The 23,662-nt window shown below is 38.8% G+C and overlaps 1 protein-coding gene across 2 annotated transcripts; it reads left to right on the top strand.

Annotated features, from left to right (window-relative positions):
* The first annotated feature begins 1,627 nt into the window (after positions 1 to 1,627).
* Positions 1,628 to 23,384, top strand: ptprna (protein tyrosine phosphatase receptor type Na). Of its 2 annotated transcripts, none has more exons than XM_080903025.1 (24): positions 1,628 to 2,024; positions 5,401 to 5,451; positions 10,135 to 10,245; positions 10,475 to 10,580; positions 10,670 to 10,817; positions 10,983 to 11,178; positions 11,420 to 11,572; positions 11,717 to 11,854; positions 11,977 to 12,011; positions 12,101 to 12,342; positions 12,591 to 12,677; positions 12,799 to 12,878; positions 14,188 to 14,252; positions 15,843 to 16,052; positions 16,331 to 16,549; positions 16,654 to 16,801; positions 16,939 to 17,012; positions 17,382 to 17,459; positions 17,646 to 17,765; positions 20,271 to 20,437; positions 21,199 to 21,252; positions 21,408 to 21,472; positions 22,140 to 22,213; positions 22,323 to 23,384. In XM_080903025.1, the coding sequence occupies exons 1-24, from the start codon at positions 1,949 to 1,951 to the stop codon at positions 22,392 to 22,394; spliced, it is 2,769 nt and encodes a 922-aa protein (XP_080759151.1). In that variant the 5' UTR covers positions 1,628 to 1,948; the 3' UTR covers positions 22,395 to 23,384. The 2 variants fall into 2 exon arrangements, with proteins under 2 accessions (XP_080759151.1, XP_080759150.1); XM_080903024.1 differs by having other exon boundaries at positions 16,283 to 16,549.
* Positions 23,385 to 23,662: the final 278 nt, after the last annotated feature.

Genomic DNA, 23,662 nt, shown 5'->3' with positions numbered 1-23,662 from the left:
GTTCATGTGTATTTCTGTGTGTGCAGTATGTGTGCTTGCACATTAGTGATTACATACAAGTGTGTAACAACTTTATAGACCTCTTTTACAAGAGAACCTGTTCCAGATTTTTTTGGGTCTATCACAGGAGAGAGATATGATATCAAATGCCAGCAGAAGCACAATGTGCCTGAAACAGAGAGCAGCAGGCTCTGCATCAAACCATGTCAAACCATCAAATCATGAGTCACGCTAGATAGAAAGGCTACTTCCTATTTTATGAGACCCCAGTACAGCAGACAGTCAGCTGCTAAAATGAAGAGAAATTGATGCTCACAACAGGTATGCATTTAAAAGTGTAATGCAAATTTCATGACACAAATTTCACATATTATATGTTACCGACCAAACTGTAAGAAGGTCAAAGGTTTTAATCTGTTGGCTGAGGATAGGTAGTCAGCTGTCACAGATAAGTCATTTGGACATCTGACTTAAAAATAACAAGAAAAATAAATTGAATGTGCAGCAGTTGAAGGTTACATGCAGCATAGAGTCAGATAAACATATATTGTAAGCTAGTAGCATGATTATATATTTAATTCTTCTTCTCCTTTTTTTTAAAAACCTTTTTCTGTTGTTGTATTGGATCAGTACTATAAGTTAGTTTGACTGCTTTCAGCAAACACCACATGTGTAAAAGGAAATGATATGTATGCCCTTTCTAATCCCTGAGCTGTGTCATGATTTAAATATTTTATATATATGATAAAAAGCATTTTGAATGTTTTTGGTTTTGGTTTTTTGTTTTGTTTTTGTTTTCTTAGAGTGGTGTACCACCACCAACAGCAGCAGCCACAATCTAACAAGTGCCAACTGTTTTTTCACAGACACAAGATGGAGCAAGAGGACAAGCAGAAAAGAGAAAATGCTGTGGCACTGCTTACTCTGGGGGGGAAGAGAGTTCTGCCATATTTAGTGGAGTTTCTATTAGCTATAACTCATCAAGTGTTGACAAAAGAAAATTGCCTTGAGATAGAAGAACACACACACACACACAGTAATAATAATAATTAAGAATATAAATGTGTAGTCTACATAAACATTATATTTGGGAGAGGGCTCAGAGAGCCTTATTATGTGGGAATCCTTTCCCTTGGTCTGGTCTCCTATTACACTGTACTCCTACCTGAATTCACTGAAGGGCTGAAGAATTAACAATCTCGCCAAACCTTTGACTGTGGAGCACATTATTTTTTAACTATTTTAATAATAAACCAAAAACCTTTAGCGCTATTTTTTTTTAAAAAAAAGCCTCATATTTACTTTCAGCTACAAGAAAGTTAACCTCGGACAAATCCTTAATGAGGCAAGAAATTAAATATGGGGCTGTACTGTATACCGTTCAATTGATGCGACTGACACATGTGCACTTGTGCACATGTTCGAAGGAAGAGAAATATATCTACATTTTACGTGAGAGGACGCACAAAAAAGAAAGAAAAAAAAAGAAAAACAAATATGGATAACGAATGCATGACGTTCAGGAACGGGCGGACTATAAAAGTTAACGCTTTCGTTCACCATCCCTCCCCAGCCCCCTTTCTCAAAGCCGTGATGACGTAGGTGCAGGTTGAGCTCCTGTATGGAAGAGAGCTCCCTGTTTCTACAGATTCTACGTTATTTCCGCAACTGTGCCGTCGTTGAGTCGATATACGTTGCATGTTAACAGTCTATCCCCGCTTCTCTCGATCTCCACGCCCCACCCGGTGACTGTGAAGAGTTACTTTTATCTCCTATTTATTTTTTATATTTTTCCCGTCACGTGGGCTTTTAGGGTTCAATGTGAGCTGTCGACTCCACACGGGCTCTTCCTTTTTATCAATATGGACGTTTAAAAGCGTGGAAACGCAGAGGGACTCCGCATCTTTCTCTCTCCGTCTCCTCCTCTGCTGTGAAGCTTCGCAAGATCATGCAACACCTTAAACCATGGCGAGCTCTGCTCCTTTTGACGGTGCTGTATCAACCAGGGATCTGTGATAAATACGGTAAGAAAATGATGGAAATGATAGTGGAGCGGTAATCATCGCGAAATACACTCCTGGGATATTCGCAGTTTGATGTTAGCAGATGACTTTACCATGGTGTCACCTTTACCGTAGGATACTTTATCCTCTGTTTTTGGTTTTGTAATGAGTTCCTTTCTTTTATTATACTCTTCTTATCGTTCAACAACGGACTGAGAGATGGACTGTGTGTCTAAATACAGAGGATGTTTAATGAGATTAAACACGGGCAGAGGAGAGATGAAGGATGTGGGGAGTAACAGGAAAAACAAAACCGAGTCTTAGCAATGAATAGTTTTTTGTTTTGTTTTTTTTGTTTTTTTGTTTTGTTTTGTTTTTTTGTTTTTTTTTTGGGGGGGGGGGGTTGTTTTTTTTTCTTATGATGCATTAAGGGATCATTTTAGGGTACTGTTACACATACAATACTCTGACGCTCCTTGTTGGGCTCAGTTTCTATTTGTTTGTTTTTTTTTGTTTTTTTTTTTCACGCTTCCAAGAGAGACAAGAGTAGGGAGCTGCCAAATCCACTTGTTAATGAATAACGCCCACACTAGTGTGTGTAGGGTCTACAAAACATGATGAAAAGTAAACAGCAGGGGTATATACATGTACATCACTGAACTAACTAAAGCTGTACTTAATAATATAACCAAAAAACCCCACCTAATTCAAGTTTAATAAATATTTTGATTACTGGGCTGAAACGTGAAACCAGTTAAACATTTCCACTCAGTAGAAATGATCGTGACATTCGTAATAGTCCCTGTCATTTCTATAACAATGCTAGGAATACAGGTTCAGCTTTATTATTTCAAACTGACGGCAGCTGGGTTGGGTTATGAGCTTAGTTCTTTTAGTAGATTGATGCGTTGAGTGTGTAACATGAGCAGGTTGAGATTTGTGATGCAGGCAGTGAATTCAGGGAGTAATTCAGAATTAAGCTGAAAAAAGCAACTGTTCTCTCTCTCTCTCTCTCTCTCTCTCTCTCTCTCTCTCTCTCTCTCTCTCTCCCTTGCTCTTCATTTTTCTTCTTTGGCAACAAACACAAGAACAACCCAGAAACACTTTGTGACAATTTAATGATAAACATGATGGCAGGACAGAGCTACTTACTTAAAAAAGCTCTATAAAATAAAATGTAAAAAATCAACACAAAATGTTGGTGTGTTAGTTCTTGCTTTTGAAAATATCATTAAAAAGAATAATGTGACTTGTAAAACCCATAGAATAATAAGAAAGCGCATAAACTAAAAGAACAATGAAAAGCCGTGCGGCTCAAATTTCAGCACCATGGAGAGAAACCAGTAACCACTGTTGCTTCCCTTTGTCCATTCATCCGATAGCACCTCTTCTTTCCTCCCATCTCTCTTCTTTCACACTTTCATATGATGATCAATCCATCCATATGTCTGACTGTCCGTCCTCTCGCAGACCATATGATGCTCAGTGTCTGAGGCGCTCCGCTCAGTTGTTTCTCTGATGGCCTGACAAAACAAACACTGTTTGATAGGTCAAGTTTCCTCAGAAAAGCTAATGGATTTACTGGGATCTTTGTGATACATTTTTTGATTTTTTGATACATTTGTGATACATTACGATACCTTGCTCTGGTATACATTTTACTGTTCTCTCTCTCTCTCTTCCTCTCTCTACATATGTGTATGTATATATATATATATATATATATATATATATATATATATATATATATATATATATATATATATATATATATATATACACACACATATATATATAAATTGCAAAAGTGAACATTATAATCACTATGAAAAGGATATGTCTGATATTTTTGTAATGCTTACTCCTAATCTGTTGATGTGAGGAAGCTGACTTACTGTACCTGCCTGCAGAAAGTTTTATAATGAAATCATAATATTAGCAATAGCAAATACGTGTAACGATATCTTGTTCAGATATTGAAGGTCTTCCTCTGTGCTGTGTTATAAACCAGAGTGTACAGTTACTATGCAATAAAAAAAAAAAATGAGAGCCATAATTTAAAATGAACTTACGACATGTTTTTTTTATCTATTGTTTTTTTTTTTTTTTTTTGGTTAGGGTTTTAATTTGGGTATTTACTTTCAGTTATGATGGTGTGTATGTCAGCCCTTCTGCAAGCCCCTGCAATTACACAGATACTTTTTTATTCAGTGAGTGTTGCGCATGTATTTTTTTTTTTTTTGCCAAAGCTTACTTCAGGTAGTAACCACCATCTCTTTTACGGTGGGTATGTTGACGTCAGTGCAACGCAAACACATCTTTGGCTTATTGTTTGTGAAAGAAATCCGGTTTGTATTCACAGTTGTAAGATTTTGCTTCAATAATGCCACTCATGAAAAGAAAGTTTCAGGGCTTCTCAGCAATACAAAATCCATGCACTGTGTGTTTGCAGTGTGTCTGTTTCTAAGCGGTGAGTCATTTTTAGGTACTGCGTCATTTCAATAAAAGGTAGAGAAAATAGTTCTCATTCTTTGCTCTCTACTCGAGTTTGAGTTTAACCAGCCAGCTAGATTACTGACATATTTGAGATATAGTTTTGCATGTACACACTCTGTCTCACACATCTACTTAGAATTATTTTGTTTTATTTTATTGATTTTTATTTATTGTCTGGTACATGGAAATGGATCGAAGCATAGACGAGGGCGAGTTATCTCATGCATATTCTGCTGGGTTATAGTCCTCTCTATCGCCAGCCACCTGCTCTTTCCCACATTGCCATACCCTCCAAGGTCTTACTCACTGACCTAAAAAAAGAAATAGTGTAAAATCTACAAATGAATTACAGTAAATACCCCAAAATATATAATGAAAGCATTGTTATTTGCACCCATGTTCAATCACTGTGTCATCTGTTAACAAATATGCATTTTATACCTGCAAAATTTAAAGGTCACAAACATTTTGTCTTCAGCCATGCTTATCAAAGGCATTTGTTCAAACACAGATATCATTTCAACTGCGTCATTTCATCAGAAAATGAAATAATAACAGTCATAAAGTTTTAGCCATTTATTTTTTGGGTTAACTGGGTTAAGGGGGTGACTAAAATGCCATTATATAAGAGGCTTATTCTTATGTAAATAATAATTGCATTTACTTGTATTGACATCTGTAACATTTGTATATAAAAGGCAAGGTGACGATAGTGGGTGACTGTGTTATGGTTGCCACTGAGCAGTACGTTTCTCATTAAAATGAATAAGCCCAGGTTAAGCTCACTTTGTCTCATTTCCGCCCTCTGAATGTGCGTTTAAGGCAGTCGTTTCCATGGAAATTACTGTAAAAGATTTTACTCTGGGTGCTTGTTAGCCTTCTCTTTGTGTTTCTGTCTCAGGTTGCCTGTTTGAGCGAAAACTGTGCACTAGGGATCAGTTCTGCTCAGATGGTGAGTACGCCACACACACGTGCACATACAATCAAACACAATGTTCTTGAACTTGTTAAACTTTTAAGACAGACCGCTTTCTTAATCCTTCTCTAACACTGCACCTTAGTAAATTAGTAGCCCTCGACGATAGGCGCACACAGATCCTAACACAAAGGCTGCGCATAGAATCATACAAACACAAGTCAAGGATTTTTGCTCTCTCTGCCTTATTTACCACAGATTCTCAGTCACCTGCCCCTCTCCTTTTCCTCATTTTAAGCCCCACCCCTGCCCCCTGTCTCCATAGCAACACTGACATCACATCGAGGTCGACCCCCCCACAGTTGTTGTGCTAATACAGTGATGAGTCACTGACACACACACACTTACGTCCTTCCCCGTGGAAGCTTCACTTACGCAAGCGCACAATCATTGGACAGAATACTAAGTGGATGAGCTGCCCAGGAGCAGACACAGAGACAGATATCAGCGTGTCTGACAACACTGGGAGAAAAACAATCCAAGTGGATGAAATGTTCCCCTTTTTCTTTTTTCCTGTTGATCTCTGTACCACCTCAAGAACCTACTAAGCAAAATAAGCTGTAAACTGTCTGTGTTTGTCAGACCCCAACAAAGATTAAATGACCAAATTTTTGGTCAGCACTGCTCCTGTAACACTTAACTAAATGTTTAACACATAAAGAATAACAGCAACTGTGTTGAGTTGATGAAGACAACGAGGAACAATAATAAAATAATTTAAAAAAAACCCATTAGGGCTGTATAAAGGTGTGTCCTCATTAATTGAAGCAACACATCTTCCCTGTTTGTGTTCAGAATAAAGGACTTGGATATGCTGGTGAATTTTTAGTTAACTGCTAACCTTGTAGTAGCCGTAATGCCCTATTATTAATTTTTTTTTATTTATTTGATCTTCTAATGTACAGTCCACACAGGCTTCGCTGTAGTTATATAGGCCTAGCAGTTTTTGTTCATCTTTGAGACTTTGATATTTTATACTCGGTTCAGTCACTAATAATGTTTTCAATAATTTCTGTGATTACAAAGGTACTGAACTCTCAGAATAAAATAAAAAATAAGGTTTGCATTCTCTAACTTAACTTAAATAACTACAAGATTTGTTATTGCGCCTTTTCAAAAACTAAACAGAACAAATAATTTAATGATCTGCAAAATGTTGTTTATTGTTTCAACCCAACAGTAATCAAAGACTTATGGGCTTAATCTATGATGTCCTCCGAGGTTTCGCCAAGGCTTCATTGCATCCACATTCACCCATTGAGCAGTAATTACTCCAATAATGCCTGCTCATTGTAAAACAGTCCTTTATATGGTTGCAGTAAATCTAAAATCTTCATGAATTATTGTAGTGGAGTCCCCTTTTCACCTTCAGTACTGCTGAGTGCCTACCGTGAAAAGGAACAATGATTGTATTGTACTGCATTCTTTTTAGTGTGTTTAATGAAATACATGCCTCCCTTCAGATCTTTGAGTTTGTGTCTGTGACAGGATGAAAAAGCTGCTTTATTCTGTATGCATTTGCAAGAAGTAGTGGAGTGTGCAGTGACACATTTTGCTCTGCACGATCCAAGTTTTTATGCTGAGGCCTGTAGTTTTTACTCATGACAGTCGCTTCCAGAAAGAAGTATTTGTAGGTTTACTGATGATCCCTATGATCTCACGTCACGTTTATCATATTGTGATGGTTCAGTTACTCTAGTAGCTTATGCTGTTGGAAGCATTATCAGTGTAATGTAGGAAGCACGTTAAACCCTCTTCTATATATAGTAACCTGACCTTGCATCTTTGCTGGTTAATGTGTAACAACACAAGTCTACTGAGGACGGTTTAGAGGTTTCCTATATTATATATGGTGCTATAAATGACCAGATGATAGGGCTGTGCTTATGCTTTTACACGTATGGGTAGGGTCAAATTATTAAATCATTACTTCATCTGGCTGTTTTTTCCTGTTTTATTGTACATTATTTTACATTATTTACCTGGGATGAAAACTGCATGAGACAAAACTGCTGTTGCGGGTTTACTGTTAGTTGGACAAGTACAAGTTGTAGGTTACCAAATATATTATCCATAATATAATATAATATATATTTTATATATATAATATAAATATATTATATTATACTGGGACTGTTTCCAAACAAGTGGACTGGTACTCGTGGTTCTTTTCTATGCTATTTGAGCGCTCGGAGTGCAGAGTGTTAATATTGCTGTGTTGTTGTTAAGGTAGTGATAAATCCAACATGACTGATAAATGTATTAATGTTTTACAGCTTGATTGTTTCTATGCATACTTTTGTTCCAAGGATATAAATGATTAATACATGTTTTAATCACAGTTAATATATTGGGGGGAGTATGTTTTTAAATGAGTTCATTTATCTTGAATCTTATATTTCTCATATTGTCAGATTCTTTTGGATAACAACACTGAAATCGATATGCTATGATCCCTGCAGAAAAAAAATGACATTTACTGAAATAACCCGAGCTCTCAGAATAGTCCCAGTCCAATCAAGCCATCCAGTTTGATGGCTTCTCTTCATTTGTCTTCAATTCTGCCTTTCTGTCATCAGTCCATTCACCAGGAATAATAACAGCTTTATACTCTACTAGTACAATAAACTGCCAGGATGGCCCTTCATCAACATTAACAAAGTTGTAATTTGATGATGCGTTTTACAATCATTAGGACGAGATATGTATTTATATGATTGTTTTTCTTTAGTGGTCTTGGTGGGGAAACATATACAAGTTTGTATCTTTATTTCTTTATAAGAATTTTTAAATCCTGTATCCCTCATGAGATTGTAAATTTCTTTGGTAAAATTGAGCACAAGGCTTAGGCTATTCTTATCATATGAAACATTTTCTGCAAAAAAGAAACTAAATAAACATAATAGAATATATATATATATATATATATATATATATATATATATATATATATATATATATATATATATATATATATATATATATATATATATATATATATATATATATATATATATATATATATATATATATTTATTTATTTATTTATTTATTTATTTATTTATTTATTTTTACCATAGTTAATGTTAAAATTTTGCCATCCAACTTCACTAATTCACAGCATTTTTAGCTGCTCTGATGTCAACCTTAACTCAAAGTGTTGTTTTGGCTTGAATCATAGATTATAATGACTCTGTAGGTATCATTTCTTTACCTTTAGTGACTGTTTCTTAAAGCAATAACAAGCTGGAACTGAATTCATGTTTTCTTTTTGGGCAAAATTTTTTTTAAATCAATACCTGACCTGACATAGTGCATGTGTAACACTTTCTACACTGCTCCTGAGTTTTCAATTGAAAAAATAAAAGCTGGGCTGTTTCATACAAAATGCGTGGCTATAAAAACACCTTAATCCTCCCTAATCTGTTCACTAAAACAATTCACTATCTCAGTGTGGCAAAGTGGGTTGTGTGAGATTTAGCTGGTGTAGTGGCTGTGGTGACTCATCAGTGCACCAGTTAAAGCATAGCCTGCTCGGTTTTATCTTTATTCCTATCACATAGCATTTCAGCAATCTAGGTCCTAATTCACTGAGTATACAGATTAGAAACACAAGCCTTCTATATCTGATTTAGACTTTTCACAGCGTTTCATTTGCAATAAACTCACCCAAGTGAGTTAGATGCTTACAAAAGTGAGCATACACTTTTTTAAGCACTGATTTCAGACCTTTTCCATGTAACCCAAACAGTTTATTTATAATTTATAGGGGCAATTCCTATTGCATTGCACTGATTACCTAAGTGCAAGTGCAGCAAATACTAACTTTATTAAGATCCCAGTAATTTATTGCTGAAGAGCAGATCTATGACGATGCATGCGGTTTATGATAACAAAGAGAGAAAACTGTCCACAGGTGATCCTGAGAATATGCTATTAATATTTCTGTTGCCATGAAGGTACCTGCAAGTTAGCGACTTCAATTTTTCAAAAGCACTTACACACACAGATGGCGACAGGAGCTCTTCAAAAGGATTGTGACAAGTGTGTGGGCTGAACTTCAAAACTATGACTCACTACTGTGGGCTAGTGTAGTGTGGGCCACCATATGAATTACAGCTATGACTAAATAACCTCCAAAGCAGTGTCAGTGGAACCATTTGTATTGAAATGTATACGGTTAAATCACAAAAAGCACAAAAAACTGAACTTCGCTTGATGTCTTATGAAATAATAGGATCATTCTCAGAGGCTTACTGAGATATAAAAAATATAATAGCTTCTCTAATATGGCAATGTCTTTGTTATGAGGGGAATTTCTCCTGAGGGCCTTTTTTAACACAGCCGACATTTTGAATGAGGAAAAAAGTTAACGATTGCTCCCTTCTGTTTAAGCGTTGCACTCTGCCTTTTTTGTCATAACTGTAAGCAGACATGTCAGTATGCCAGTGATGGTGTAGTACAACGGGGGTCCGGAGACACAACTGACACAGCCACATAAAAAGTCAGCCAAATTTTGTTACTTACACCTGTTGATTTCCTGCTGCATTGTGAAATCACTGTCAGCTTAGTTGTTGTATCCTGGACCAGGACTCGAGAGGCTGCCCTTGGCAAATTTGGGGTTACATATTTACATCCGTATTCATGTGTGTATTTCAGATGGGTTGTTTGGTCAGTGTCGAACCTCTAAGCAGGACCAGGTCCAGTACCAGGTGTCAGTTCCTGTTCTGAAGAGGATGCAAGAAGTTCTAAAACAGCTCATGCTAGAAGGTGAGACTGAACATAATAGAGAGCTAAAAGTGTTAAAGTGAATACCCACATGCCTTTAAATAGCTGCAATAAAACGAAAAAGTGCTTTATTCATTCATAATGTCAGCAAAGAGCATTGATATCAGTGCCCCTTTTTCTGTCTGTATTTCTGTAATCTGTACACACACCATGGTCTTGCACTTTTACTAACAGCTATTTTTTAAAATGTATTTTCCATCTGTATGTGCAGGGCTGTCATGGCAGGATGACATCACCCAATATATTTTGTCAAAGGAGCTGAAAAGAGTTCCTCATACCACACTTCCCTCAAAGCCAAACACCTCATCCTTGTCTCAGCAAGTACACCTTAGTTATTTTGAAATTGACAGAGAAAGAAATTGCATATTTATATAACAGATTTAGTCGATTCTTTCTTGGTCGCCAGGTCCAAACAGCCCTCCTCCCACCACCAAAGTTCAAAATCAGCGTCTGCTTCTCCTAGTGGCAAATATGTGGACTACATGATTGTTGAGCCGCCTCAGTCCCCACTGCGCATGCAAACAGCATCTATGGACCCATACGCGTACCTCCAGGTATGAAAACACACACTGTGATTAGCAGCAGCTGGATTTGTGTCATTTATAACACTTCATGAACAGGTGTATACAAAATTTTGCATATAAGTGTAACACACATAATAATGTGCCACAGTTTACATCTGGTATAACAGGTATTATGTACTGTCTCTGCTAACACAGCATAGGTACCAAGACGAAGTAGAGAGATCTCTCATGGGTTCAGCAGGTGCTTATGCCCGCCCTTCTTTGAGGTCCCAGACCAACCAGAGAGAGCGTGATCGTGACAGGCAGCTGCTGCTGGAAGCTCTGTCTCTTTACCTGGCATCTGCACAGCCATCTTACCGCCACAGAGGGGCTCCTTCCGTGGTTCCTGCAGGTAAAATTTTTTTAAACATAATTACTTTTTTTCATAATTTTTTTTACTAATTCAACACAAAGATAAATAGATATTTTAAAAATATTTAAATGCATACACTTAAATATATAAAAACAAACTATCCAGTCTCAGTTTCTCATGCAGAAAGTATCCATAGACATAAAAAAAGATAGAACTCTGGCACATTTTTGGGCCAATCACAAACAATGATGTTTCCTGCTGTACCTGCTTTCATGAGCAGGTCTGCCTTATTATGACGACTTGGAACTGGATATACCAGTGGACTATGTGGAAGATTACACCCTACAGGAGAGGCTTGGTACTGCAGGCAGGCAGCAACCCTTGCAGACTAAGAAAGTTCTTCAGGACTATAGCACACTGTCTGGGAATAATGGTGAGAAAAAGGAACGCAAGCATAAATATATACAGCATAAACATAATGACACACATAGTTAAACTACAGATGCACATACATAATCTGCCAATATGTTTGAAAAATGATTAGTGCAAAAATAACAGTAATCCCATCCTGTGTTAGATGACTTGCGCCAAAGGATGTCGGCTGTCTTGCAGAAGTACGGAGTCAGTCCAAGAGACCTCAGTCAGGAGCAGCTCTACAAGCTAGCTCTCACACTGCTGCAGCATCAGGGCAAAACTGGCACACCCCCCCAACTTGGTAAGAAACCAAAGCAAAAAAAAAATTCCCAATTTCTTAAATATAGAAATATCATAATCCCTACAATTTCCAGCATTTTTTATTTAGTATTTGTGTAAAAAAGATTTTCTCTGTATTCATAGATCCAGTCGAAAAAGACCTCAACACCCTCAAGGAAGTATGTTAGCATCTACTAATAGCAGTCATAAAAAATGTGATCATAGGTTCTTACATAGGCGTGTTTTCTCCTCTCCCCCTTATATGCAGCTGTTAAAAACAGACAGCATTTCCAATAAGCCAGAGAAGCCTGTTCCTGTTGCCCCTGTCCCCTCCACTGCCTCAGTTCAAGCTACACCTTCATCCAAGAGTTCCAGCCTCCCCCCGTCTGCCTCTCAACCTCCGCAGGCTGCTCCCGCTGAAGCTGGACTAGATTTTAAGGGACAGGGGCTGCCAGTAGTGGAGAGCACAGGGGCCAAAGAGGAGTATGGGTACATTGTCACCAATCAGAGGTCAGCACTTGATCTATTTTAACACTCAGTTCTTCGGTTCATAGGAAAAACATCTAAAACATGAAAAAAAACTTTGTTTGAGTTACTAATGATTTGTTTAGTGTAGTGATGCTTTAATAAACGCTGTCTAATTATAGCCTGTTGTGTAACGTTAATAGTAATTTATTTAAAAGTAAAAAGCAGAAAACAAGACATTTATTAAAAATTTGTGTTTACAGCAAAATTAATGATGTTTGTTTCATTCGTAGTCCCCTGAGTCTGTACGATGGAGTCAAGATGTTGGAGCTGCTGGCTGATAAAATACACTTGACAACAAGCAGCTTCATCAACATTAGGTAGCACTGTAGTTGTATGTTAGATGCTTTAGAGACAGTTAGTTTGTTGTACTCTTCATTCCTGTATTTTTGCAGTTTTCGGCGATCCAACATGTGTGTCCCTGTGTTTATGTGTTGCCAGCGTTGTCGGTCCTGCACTGACTTTCCGTATCCGACAAAATGAGCACAACATGACGGCGGCAGAGGTAGCTGCTAAAGCCGGTAAGGCTCAAAAACACAGATTTGCATTTATCCACATACTGTACATATCCATTCATCCGCTTTATCCGAGGCCGGGTCGCGGGGGCAGCAGCCTAAGCAAAGAGGCCCAGACCTCCCTCTCCCCAGCCACCTCCTCCAGCTTATCCGGGGGAACACCAAGGCGTTCCCAGGCCAGCCGAGAGATATAATCTCTCCAGCGTGGAGCAGCAGCTGCTCTACTCTGAGCCCCTCCTGGATGGCTGAACTTCTCACCCTATCTCTAAGGGAGAGGCCAGCCACCCTTCGGAGGAAGCTCATTTCTGCCGCTTGTATCCGCGATCTCGTTCTTTCGGTCACTACCCACAGCTCGTGGCCATAGGTGAGGGTAGGGACGTAGATCGACCGGTAAATTGAGAGCTTCGCTTTTACACTCAGCTCCCTCTTCACCACGACGGACCGGTGCAGCGTCCGCATTACTGCAGCTGCAGCCCCAATCCGTCTGTCGATCTCCGGCTCCCTTCTCCCATCACTCGCGAACAAGACCCCGAGATACTTGAACTCCTCCACTTGGGGCAGGAACTCATCCCCGACCCGGAGTGGGCACTCCATCCTTTTCCGGCTGAGAACCATGGCCTCAGATTTGGAGGTGCTGATCCTCATTCCCGCTGCTTCACACTCGGCTGCGAACCGTTCCAGTGCGAGCTGGAGGCCTTCACCCGATGAAGCCAACAGAACCACATCATCCGCAAAAATCAGAGATGAGATTCTGAGGCCACCAAAGCGAAAGCCCTCCGCTACTTGGCTGCGCCTAGAAATCCTGTCCATAAAAATTATGAACAGAACCGGAGACAAAGGGCAGCCCTGGCGGAGCCCATCACCCACCGGGAACGAGTCCGACTTATTGCCGGCAATGCGAACCAAGCTCTTGCAACGGTTGTATAGGGATCGGATGGCCCGTAGCAATGTAGCGTACTGTACATATGTTAAACACAATTTCACCATAAGGCTAAAACAGACCATAAGGCTCAAAATATACGTTCCCAATCTTTGGATTCATCCCCACTGAAACACTAAGAAGAGTACAAGACAAAACAACATTAGAAATGAAAAAAAGTGAAGAGTTTACCTTTCTATATTACATTAGGAATGTTTTTGTTTGGTAGACTTATACATACTATAGGCATTTCTTTTCCATGAACCGTTTGCCTCATGGAGAGCTGAAATGTTGTAAATAAATGTGTTTTTGTCAGGTTGTATGCAAGAGTCGGTTTACAGTGTTAGACCCGATATTGAAAGGCCTGTGTTGTTTTTTTATTTTTTACTCCAACAGTATCTGAAAAGAATTTCCTGGAGTCTGAGACGGGTCTCAAGATTGTGCAGACTGGTGTGGGAGAGGTATTTGTTTTACACACAAACATTTTTCATCTTTTTTGTTAACATTTTCGCTCTAATTTAATCACAGTGTACTGTGTGTCTTTATTTGCGCTTATCTTTTGTGGCTTTGTTTAGTACTGATACTATGACATGAATTAAATGTATAGCTAAGAAAGTGAGAATAACTTGATCACGTTTATTACCTTCAGCGATTAAGTAACCTTTGTTAACAAGATCACTACACTTGTGCTGTATACAACTCTTTTTTTATGTGTGTAAATTGTGGTTGCCAGAACCAATAAGTGAGGCAACACATCCTAACAACCAGCATTTCACTTGTTGCCATGGAGTTCCATCTCCCCCCCCACCTCACCCCTACTGAGGCTTCCAGATCCCAGGTGCTATGGCAACAGTCACCAATGTCATTAACCTCATTATTCACCGTTTCACATAAACAGCTTGATTCCTAGCCTCTGAATCGTCACTCATGTGTCAGTCTTTATGTGTAATCGATCATTATTTCCAAAATGCGCATGTAGATTGAATATAAGGATGACACACACACGCACACACAGGCACGCACACACACAGATTGCTTTCAGGGTGATAATATCACAGTCGTGCTGCCAGCATCTGTGTATCTGATACTGATGTGATCAAATGGCACAAGCTGATCCTTTTTTTCTCACTAGACATGTGTGTGTGTTTGTGTGTTATTAATTTATTCAAATGATGTTGTCCCCCCCCCCCCCCAAAAAAAAAAACAAACAAAAAAAATTACTGCATTTCTAAATTACTGTATGCTGTTTTCATTCGTTTTATGTACATTTTGTAAACTACGACAAAGGACAGTTTCTTTGCATTTTTAATCACACAATATCTCAGTGCTGGTATTTGTCAGTAAACGATGATATACTGTAAAGTTAGGACAAAGTAAAGATACTGTACTACCTCTGTCTCTTTGGTTACCGCTGTGCACTTCCCTTCTGGCTTTTGATTTTCTTCTCTGCCTTGGCCTTCAAATTTAACTTGTCCTTTCGAGGCTGGTTGGTTTATTTATTAATTTTTATTAGTTTTTCCTTGGATTGACATTTCAATTTCACTGCTGTGAAACAGCCACAGCATTAAGCTGACAAAACAGAGCTGGTAACTTCTGTTGTATGTGGGTAGCATGGGGAAAATTGTTTGTAAATAAAGATCAAGTTGAAGAATAGGTGGAATGACACTTGGGGGCAGACTATACCTCATAGCACTGATACATGGCATGTTGTATAAGATGGTTGGCTGATCTCCTGGAGCCTCAGCTGTCTTTTTAATGATTTCTGGGGCGCAACACCTTGACCTTTCAGACCTCTGTCTTTTAAACTTAGCTCAGCAGCTCACTGGGCACACGTTGCTGTCAAGTGCAGTTACAGAGAAGCAATTCTGTTGGTAAAAGGAAATGAGTGGCCTTTGAATTGCAGTAGTGAGGGTGGATTTGCTGGAGCGCCTTAGTTTGGGTTGACCGTTGATGCGCATGTTAAAAAATGGAGATAACAGCCTGTTTTCTTTGTGTTCCTGCCCACTTGTCTATATCTTACTCACTGCTCTTTATGATCATCCTTTTTCTAGAGGACAGATGCGCGGGGTCTCCCTCAGGTAACCAGGGTTTCCCAGGGCTCCAGTGGGACAGTTATCACCCTTGTTTCCATGGCAGTTGTTGGAGGTGTGCTGGTATTGGCCATGGCCGTAGCTTGTCTCAGGCACTATGCTCAGCAAGTGAACAATGGCAAGCTTGGCCTGGGGCCAGAGGGAGGTGCAGAAACTCACTTTGACTACCAGGTAAGGCTACATAAGGGATCTGGTCAAAATTACATACAAGTGTCCTTTAGTGCTATTTGATGCATTTTCATCATTATGTATTTTTCCCAGTGTTGAGGTGTTATAATGGATGGAAAAGCAGAAAAAGGCAGATAATTAAAAGCATCGAGAAAAGCTCTTAAGTCAGGCAGTTAATTGCGTGCAGTTCATGCATTAAATGCCTAAAGTAATGCAGTTTTCCATCTGTTCAGGAGCTATGTCGGCAGCACATGGCATCTAAATCCTCCCTGTGCCGCCAGGACTGTATGGGAGGAGTGAGCAGCAGCATCTCTGGACCTGCTGTAAGCACGGGTGCAGGTGGACGGAGGGGTACAGATACATCCCGTGTCAGCAGCGTTTCCTCCCAATTCAGTGATGGTCCCCAGCACAGCCCATCCTCCACCCACAGCTCCACCCCGTCCTGGAGCGAGGAGCCTGCCCAGTCTAACATGGACATCTCCACCGGTCACATGATACTAGTGAGTGAAAAACAGTCAGCGTGGAGAGTAAATGTACTACAGATTGGTGAAATCTGCTCTTTGTTTATGAAATATTTATTTCTGGTGTCCCATCTCTTCCTCAGGCGTATATGGAGGATCACCTGCGTAATAAGGACCGTCTCCAGAAGGAGTGGGAGGCTTTGTGTTCCTATCAGGCGGAACCCAGTTCAGTAGCTGTGGCTCAGTCTGCAGACAACATGGACAAAAACAGACATGCTGAAGCCCTCCCCTGTTAGTAACATGTAACACTTTTTATAATTTCTATATTTTGTACATTTTCATGGAAAGTATTTAATTGAAAGTCTCACCAACCTTTAACCTAAACCTTTAACATAATTAAAGCCCAAACACCTTCTTTTTTCTTCCAGATGATCACTCTCGTGTGAAACTGAAGACTGATGTAAACCCCAATAAACAAGATTATATCAATGCCAGCATGCTTGTAAGAATCCCTCATGTCAAATAAAACATATATAAAATATGACATAGTTATTCAGTTAAGTATAAATTTGTGTAATACTCTGTTGCTGGATAGATGACTTCATAAAGAAAGGAGTCATTGTTTGGATGTAAGGAAACACTTTGAAGCATAATTATTTGGATGTGTTGTATGAGAACATACAACACATCCATCTGCAGCTCAATCAGGATACAGCGTGACATATTTTTCTCTCTTGATATTCGAGAGAAATTAAGAAATACAAATCTTAATATTATAATTTTATGAAAATGCAAATTGCATCTGAACTTTCTAATACTCATATTCTGTGCATGGATTTTAAGAGACTCTTTTTCCTTTTTCAATCATCAGTTTGATCATGATCCTCGCCAACCATCTTACATTGCCACACAGGGACCTCTTCCCCATACTGTTGCTGATTTCTGGCAGGTTGGTGCAGTCTCCCCTCTGCTTCTTTTCCCCATCACTCTGTCTTCCTCCCATTTCTATGAATTTGTAATATATTCAGTGCAAAAGACAGTAAAGCAGTGCATATTTTACAGCCATATACTGAGTCGTCTTAAAGTGACATTAAGATGTGTGTTTGTGTGTGTGCTTGCTCTGTTCAACCTTCAGATGGTGTGGGAGAACGGCTGCACAGTGATTGTTATGATGACAGCTTTGGTGGAGGACGGAGAGAAGCAGTGTGAACGATACTGGCCTGACGAGGGCTCGTCACTCTACCACATCTATGAGGTTAATTTCCTGTTTAACTTTGAGCTTTCTCGCGTAGTGCAGAAGATAACATTACAAGTGTACATCCACAAGTGTATACAAGTGCAAATTGTATTGGCACATGTCTGCTTCTGTCACTACATTGTCTTTGTATAAAGCCTGTTAGCTAATTGATGTCTTAAAATGGTGGCTGTTTTCAAGATGGCTGTCCACAAAGCCAAGAAATATGGATATTTTTATATAGCATAAACTAGACATGCCATTCCTGAATGATCATAGTGTCAAATTTTATAAGTTTCGCAAAAATGAAGTCTGAAAACTTCTTTCCATTCTTTTCAACCTCATGTGTCTGAATTTAGTTGTTTTTTCATTGACATTACTGTATTAATATTACTGATCTGAAATCACACAAATGTAAAATCCTAGTAGTATTTTTTTACTGTAAAAAAAACAGAAACATGTTGAGTAAATTAAACTTGAAATGCAAATATAAATTGTACATTTTAAAAAATTATGCACACATTTTGTAAACATATACAACTATTTATCTAAAAATGCAGTCAATACACCTGCCGTTTTTTTTATTTTGTACAACCACTTAAAAATATTACTCTATCTAAAATGAGAGAACAATCGGGTCTTGCAGTAAGATGCCCCACAAATTGTGTTTTCCACAGGGAAAAACCTGCAGGCCTGACAACAGGAGGTGTATCACTTAGTGACAGTGTTTACATTGCAAATGTGCCTTTGTGACGTTCATTAGTGCCCTTGCTGACACACAAAACAAAAGAAATACTACACGACAGACTAACTACACAAGACAACACAACACACTAACTGTACACTCCACACTAAACGTCAGAAATGTCCCCCTTCTAAAAACTCTCTCACTCGCTCGCTCTGTCTCGCTGCCGTTTCCGTCACTCCCAAAACTTTCCTTTCTTCCTAAACAACCAAATCCCACGTGTTGACTTTTTTTTTTAAATTGGTCGAAGAAAAAAAAAATGTAACGACAGTATTTAGAAAAAAGCATGGCTTATATATACAAATATTTTTTTATCATAACTCTGGATTTACTGGCCTGTAATTAAAATGTAAAAACTTTGAAGTCCGAACATTCAACGCAGGCTCAAAAACTCAGCACGGCTGCAGCTTGTTGCTGTGTCAGCTTAAATCAGTCATGTGATTTGGAGGTGCAGCGTGTCCGTGGACCCCCAGACGGTTAATAACACTCACCTTCATTCCATTTCCAGAGTGCAACAACCAACCACCTGAAATCTGTGAATCTGTGAAATCTGAAATTCCCATGGTGTTGTTCAAAATGTGCTCTGACACAATCATGAGCATCGCTTGCTACTGAACACAAGAAAAAAGCCGGTCTGCGCTATGGGCTGAACCATTTGTTAATGGTGGAGGGGGGTAACACTATGCAATATATTCAGTTTAAGCATTTCTATTCACTGTTAACTGTAACTAAGTGTTAATCTAAGTGTTAATCTATAAGCTATCTTATTTTAATAAACAACATTGTCATATGCAAAACTAGGGTGGCACTTGGGGTGGCAAGAGATCATTTTAGGGTGGCACTTGCCACCCCATGCCACCCTTTTAGATCCGCCCCTGCTTAGACATGACACCAAACCCCAAATACCCCCGGTGCCTACATCCAGCTTTGCATGAGTGTTAAAAATGTGTTTCTGGAGAAACAAATCATTCACCATGGAGTAAAGGAGAGGGCAGAACTCAGAGAGCATTAACTTTATATACTTGATATCGTACTTGGATTAGTCATTTTATTTAGCCAATACAACAAATATCTGGGTAGCCTCACAGCAAGAGGGTTCTGGGTTTGAACTCCTCCAAAGAACTGCTTGTCGGGTTAACTGGTGATTAAGTGGCTGTTGGTGTAATCTAACGTTATCTGTCTGTTAGCATGTTAGAAAAATAACTGATTTACATTACATTTGACCTACCTATAGCGAAAAGCATATAAATCAAAGTGAAACTTGAAAAGTAGGCAGTGGTTGAAATGATGTAATAAAACAGCTGTTTCTGAGATGGTCGAATTGGAAAAAATTGAAAACTGTTGTGGCAAATAGGATTTTTCAAATTAACAGCTCCATACCAGAGAGATAAACATGCAAAGTTTGATTCCTGTATCGATATTTGCACGATTGTTTCAACACTCATGGAAAAGATCCCTTGATTAGCCCTGCTGTTTTTGCTCAAAATATATGACAAAAAAACGATGAGTCATAGAGAATACAATGAATAAAGCTGATTAGACTTAGATTCACTGTGCCTTGTTTATACTAAAGTTATTTTCACAGTAAGTAAGTACACAGTATGTATAACCTTTTTTTCCTCCTGGAAGTTTACCTGATTAAACGCTTAAAAAGCTGAATCTCTGTATATTTAAATTTTAAATAATTCAAAAGATTCATGACTCATATTTTTTACCCCTTTCCCCTGCATCCAACCCCTCCCTCTCTTCTTTCCTCCCCACTGTGTCTTTGTGTATGTCAGGTGAACCTGGTGTCAGAACACATCTGGTGCAAGGACTTCCTGGTGCGTAGCTTCTACCTGAAAAATGTCCAGACGCAGGAGACACGTACCTTGACCCAGTTTCACCTGCTGAGCTGGCCAGCTGATGGCATCCCCACCTCCACACGACCACTGCTTGACTTCCGCAGGTAAGAAACTACCCACAAACATGCACGCAGACTGCCCTTGTTTATACAAAAGCATACAAATAAATATATGTATAAACACTTGAAATACCAGTAGTCACATTGGTGGATTTGAATCCCGCTGATCGCCTTCATGTCCATCTCTTTTCTGTGTTTTCCATCCTCCCTGCTATTTGTAAGTGTATATGATCACTTTCCGTGTAATTCATTTCAAGCTTAATCCATCATCGTTGACACTCTCTCTCTCCCTCTACCCCAGTGTGCAGGTTGACAGGTTTGTATTTTAACATCTCCCGGTGTCATTTTTGTGGTTTGCAGCTAGTACTCTGGCTCCAGTTGCATAGTCATAAAAATGAGCATTGGCAGGTGTGACTGGCTACTGCAAGAGGGACAGTGAATCTGTGGCTTCCTCTCCACTTATTCTATCCTGTTTTCACCATCTCACTGTCCTCCACACCCTCATGCAGTATCTAATTTTCCCGTCCAGTCAAATTTCCAGCTATTCCTGATCTCATTTTATTTACCTGTCACATGCAGTTATTCCATTCCTTGTATTTCCAACATGGTCACTTACTTTGTTTTCACTGTGATATTCCACAAATACTCAAAGCAGACTTTGCCATTTCTGTATTAATAATAAGATGTTTTTATTTTATTGTGAAAAGGTCAGTTGTAACCTTTACCATAAATATTTTATAACCAAGCACATTTTCCTGTCATTTGTCTTTTTCTTTCTTTTCTCTCCCTGGTTTCTACTTTTTCAGGAAGGTGAATAAATGCTACAGAGGTCGTTCCTGTCCAATCATCGTTCACTGCGGGTAAGACTGAAAGGAAGATACTCTGGTGTTTGTAGGATCACAGATTTCTGTGGAACAACAGAAATCGCAGATATACATGTGAATTTTCTGCTTAAAGGGTATTTTAAAGAAAAATACTTTGTAAGATCATGTTTGCGTTTCTGTCACTCCCACAGTGATGGCACTGGCAGGACTGGCACGTATATCCTTATTGACATGGTGCTGAACCGCATGGCCAAGGGTGAGTCAGTTAAAACAAAAACATTACCCAGAAACATTACATCCATACCTAATCTTTATGACTTACAGCCCACAGATGATGCAGTGAAAGATTTTGAGAAGTCAAATCTTTAATTGGTCTGAGTCATATTACAGTTGCATTTCCTATCAACTACAGCAGAGGGTGCTATAGTTACAAGCTGCTTGTTGAAATAAATTAGGTACTGGTAGTTCAGACTATATTTTAATAATTACAAACTTAATCATATGTGCATACTTCTTCAGTATTTCTTGAGCTGAGTGGTTTAGCAGCTTAACTGGAATCTTGTAGAAAGAGTCAGGAAACTTGAAATGCAATCAAATTCCATCTATACCATTCAAAGTCTTATTTTACTGAAACTAATTTCAGCTGGGTTGCATTATCTTTTTCCTTTTTTTTCTTGCAGTTGTCAGAATCTGTTTTTGTTTATCAGACATGGTTGCTGTCTGTTTAGACTTCAACCTCAAATGAGACACTGACCTTTTCACTGTCTCTTGTCAGTTCTATCACAATAGTTCTTCACAAATAACCTCAACAGATCTATTTTGTGAATTTTCTACATCCATATCATCTGAAAATAGCAGATTTAGATTGATGGAGATCAGAAAAAAACTATTAGTGATGCTGCTACTATTCTTGATGACATTAGGAGTGAAGGAGATCGACATTGCAGCCACACTGGAGCACATCAGAGACCAGAGACCTGGCCTAGTCCGCACCAAGGTACATACCGTCCATTGTTTGTGTGCATATTTTTTTCAGTATATTTTTTCTAGTCTTCAGATTGTGCATCATTACCCAAATGCCTCACTTCCCTGCTTTTCCTAATTAGGACCAGTTTGAGTTCGCCCTGACGGCGGTAGCTGAGGAGGTGAATGCCATTTTGAAAGCCCTGCCACAGTGAGATGCAGCTGCTGATGGATACAATGACATGCAGACACAAAAGAATACACGCTCCAGTGGACACACTTGTATGATTCAGTCATGTATGATCATTACTGTACATAAAAATCTGCTTGGCCACAGTGGAGCTATTATTGCTCTTGCTTTTTTCCCTGCTGACTCATTGTCTGGGTGTTTAAAACATTATGGAGTCCAATTTTATTTTGAGGATTTTTTTTTCCAGGAAGCAAAAGCAAAGAGAATCAAAATTCTTTCCAATTAGAGCAAGATTCGATTTTTCTATTAGTATCCTAAATTTCTAATTACACATGGACTCGGTTATCAGTCGGGAATTTAACAGAAAACCTTGGTGCCTGTGTGAATCCAGATGAATATGGGATAAGCTTGGTCATGCTGTCAGACAAAATAGTTATCTTACACTCATCTGATTAAATTGTTACTGGACATTATTACCTCAAATGATCAGCCAACATAAAAGGAATTTATGACCAACACAAGGTTTGTATTGGCTGCTCTGGTGAACATATAAATTGGACCAAAGTTATAATACTGTCGAACCCCCTGTCAAAACGTATCAAATATTTATGGCTGCCATCCCAGTTAAACATGGTGTGGTTGTTCTCCGATGTAACTTTGAATGTGTTGTTATTCGTGTCCATTTGAATACTGTATTCTTTTGTCAAGTGTGTTTTTATTTCTGAGTCGTGTCTTTTTTGCCTTGAAAACATGATCGTTTGCTTTCAGCGCTGGTCGTTTCGTAATGGATGTTCGACTTGACCATGAACTACCTTCTCGCCGTCTCCCTTTCTGCACACAAAGCAACTTTGTGTTCTTCTATTGTCTTACTCAGTGTACGACCTTGTGATTCGTGTAAATAATTCATTCTGATGATTGTGTTTATTTCATGTAGCAGACCGACAGAAAATATCTATAAAAATGTATTTTTGACTTGACCTAAATAAATTTGTGATGTGATGCAGCAGAAAACAAACTCTAATGCCTTCAGTGTTCTCTGTTTTCTGGATTGCTGATTCTACCATGACTGCAAGATAGCCACTGTGATATAATCCATCATCAAGCACCATAATGAAGCCTTGAGCATCTTGACTCACTAACTTGGCTTTTGGAAACAAGATGTGATGAGCTAGAGTGATCTGAGTGAGAAACCAAGGGCCCACCCTACCACCCTACAGTATAGCAGCCTGCTTTATCCCTTTTTTAACATCAACAGACACCATTAACACTTGAAACTAGCAATTCAGATCATTA

Source organism: Rhamphochromis sp. 'chilingali' (genome assembly GCF_963969265.1).
Source record: "Rhamphochromis sp. 'chilingali' genome assembly, chromosome: 14".
NCBI classification, from domain to species: Eukaryota; Metazoa; Chordata; class Actinopteri; order Cichliformes; family Cichlidae; genus Rhamphochromis; species Rhamphochromis sp. 'chilingali'.
The sequence above is the reverse complement of the archived record's forward strand: the minus strand, read 5'-3'. Positions and strand labels throughout refer to the sequence as shown.

What these genes read in the sequence shown, in the direction of transcription:
- ptprna (XM_080903024.1), top strand. Translation starts at nt 1,949, where the DNA reads ATGCAACACCTTAAACCATGGCGAGCTCTGCTCCTTTTGACGGTGCTG. An exon ending in AAAACAGCTCATGCTAGAAG is followed by an intron (nt 10,246 to 10,474) that starts GTGAGACTGAAC and finishes CTGTATGTGCAG; the next exon opens with GGCTGTCATGGCAGGATGAC. An exon ending in ACCTCAACACCCTCAAGGAA is followed by an intron (nt 12,012 to 12,100) that starts GTATGTTAGCAT and finishes CCTTATATGCAG; the next exon opens with CTGTTAAAAACAGACAGCAT.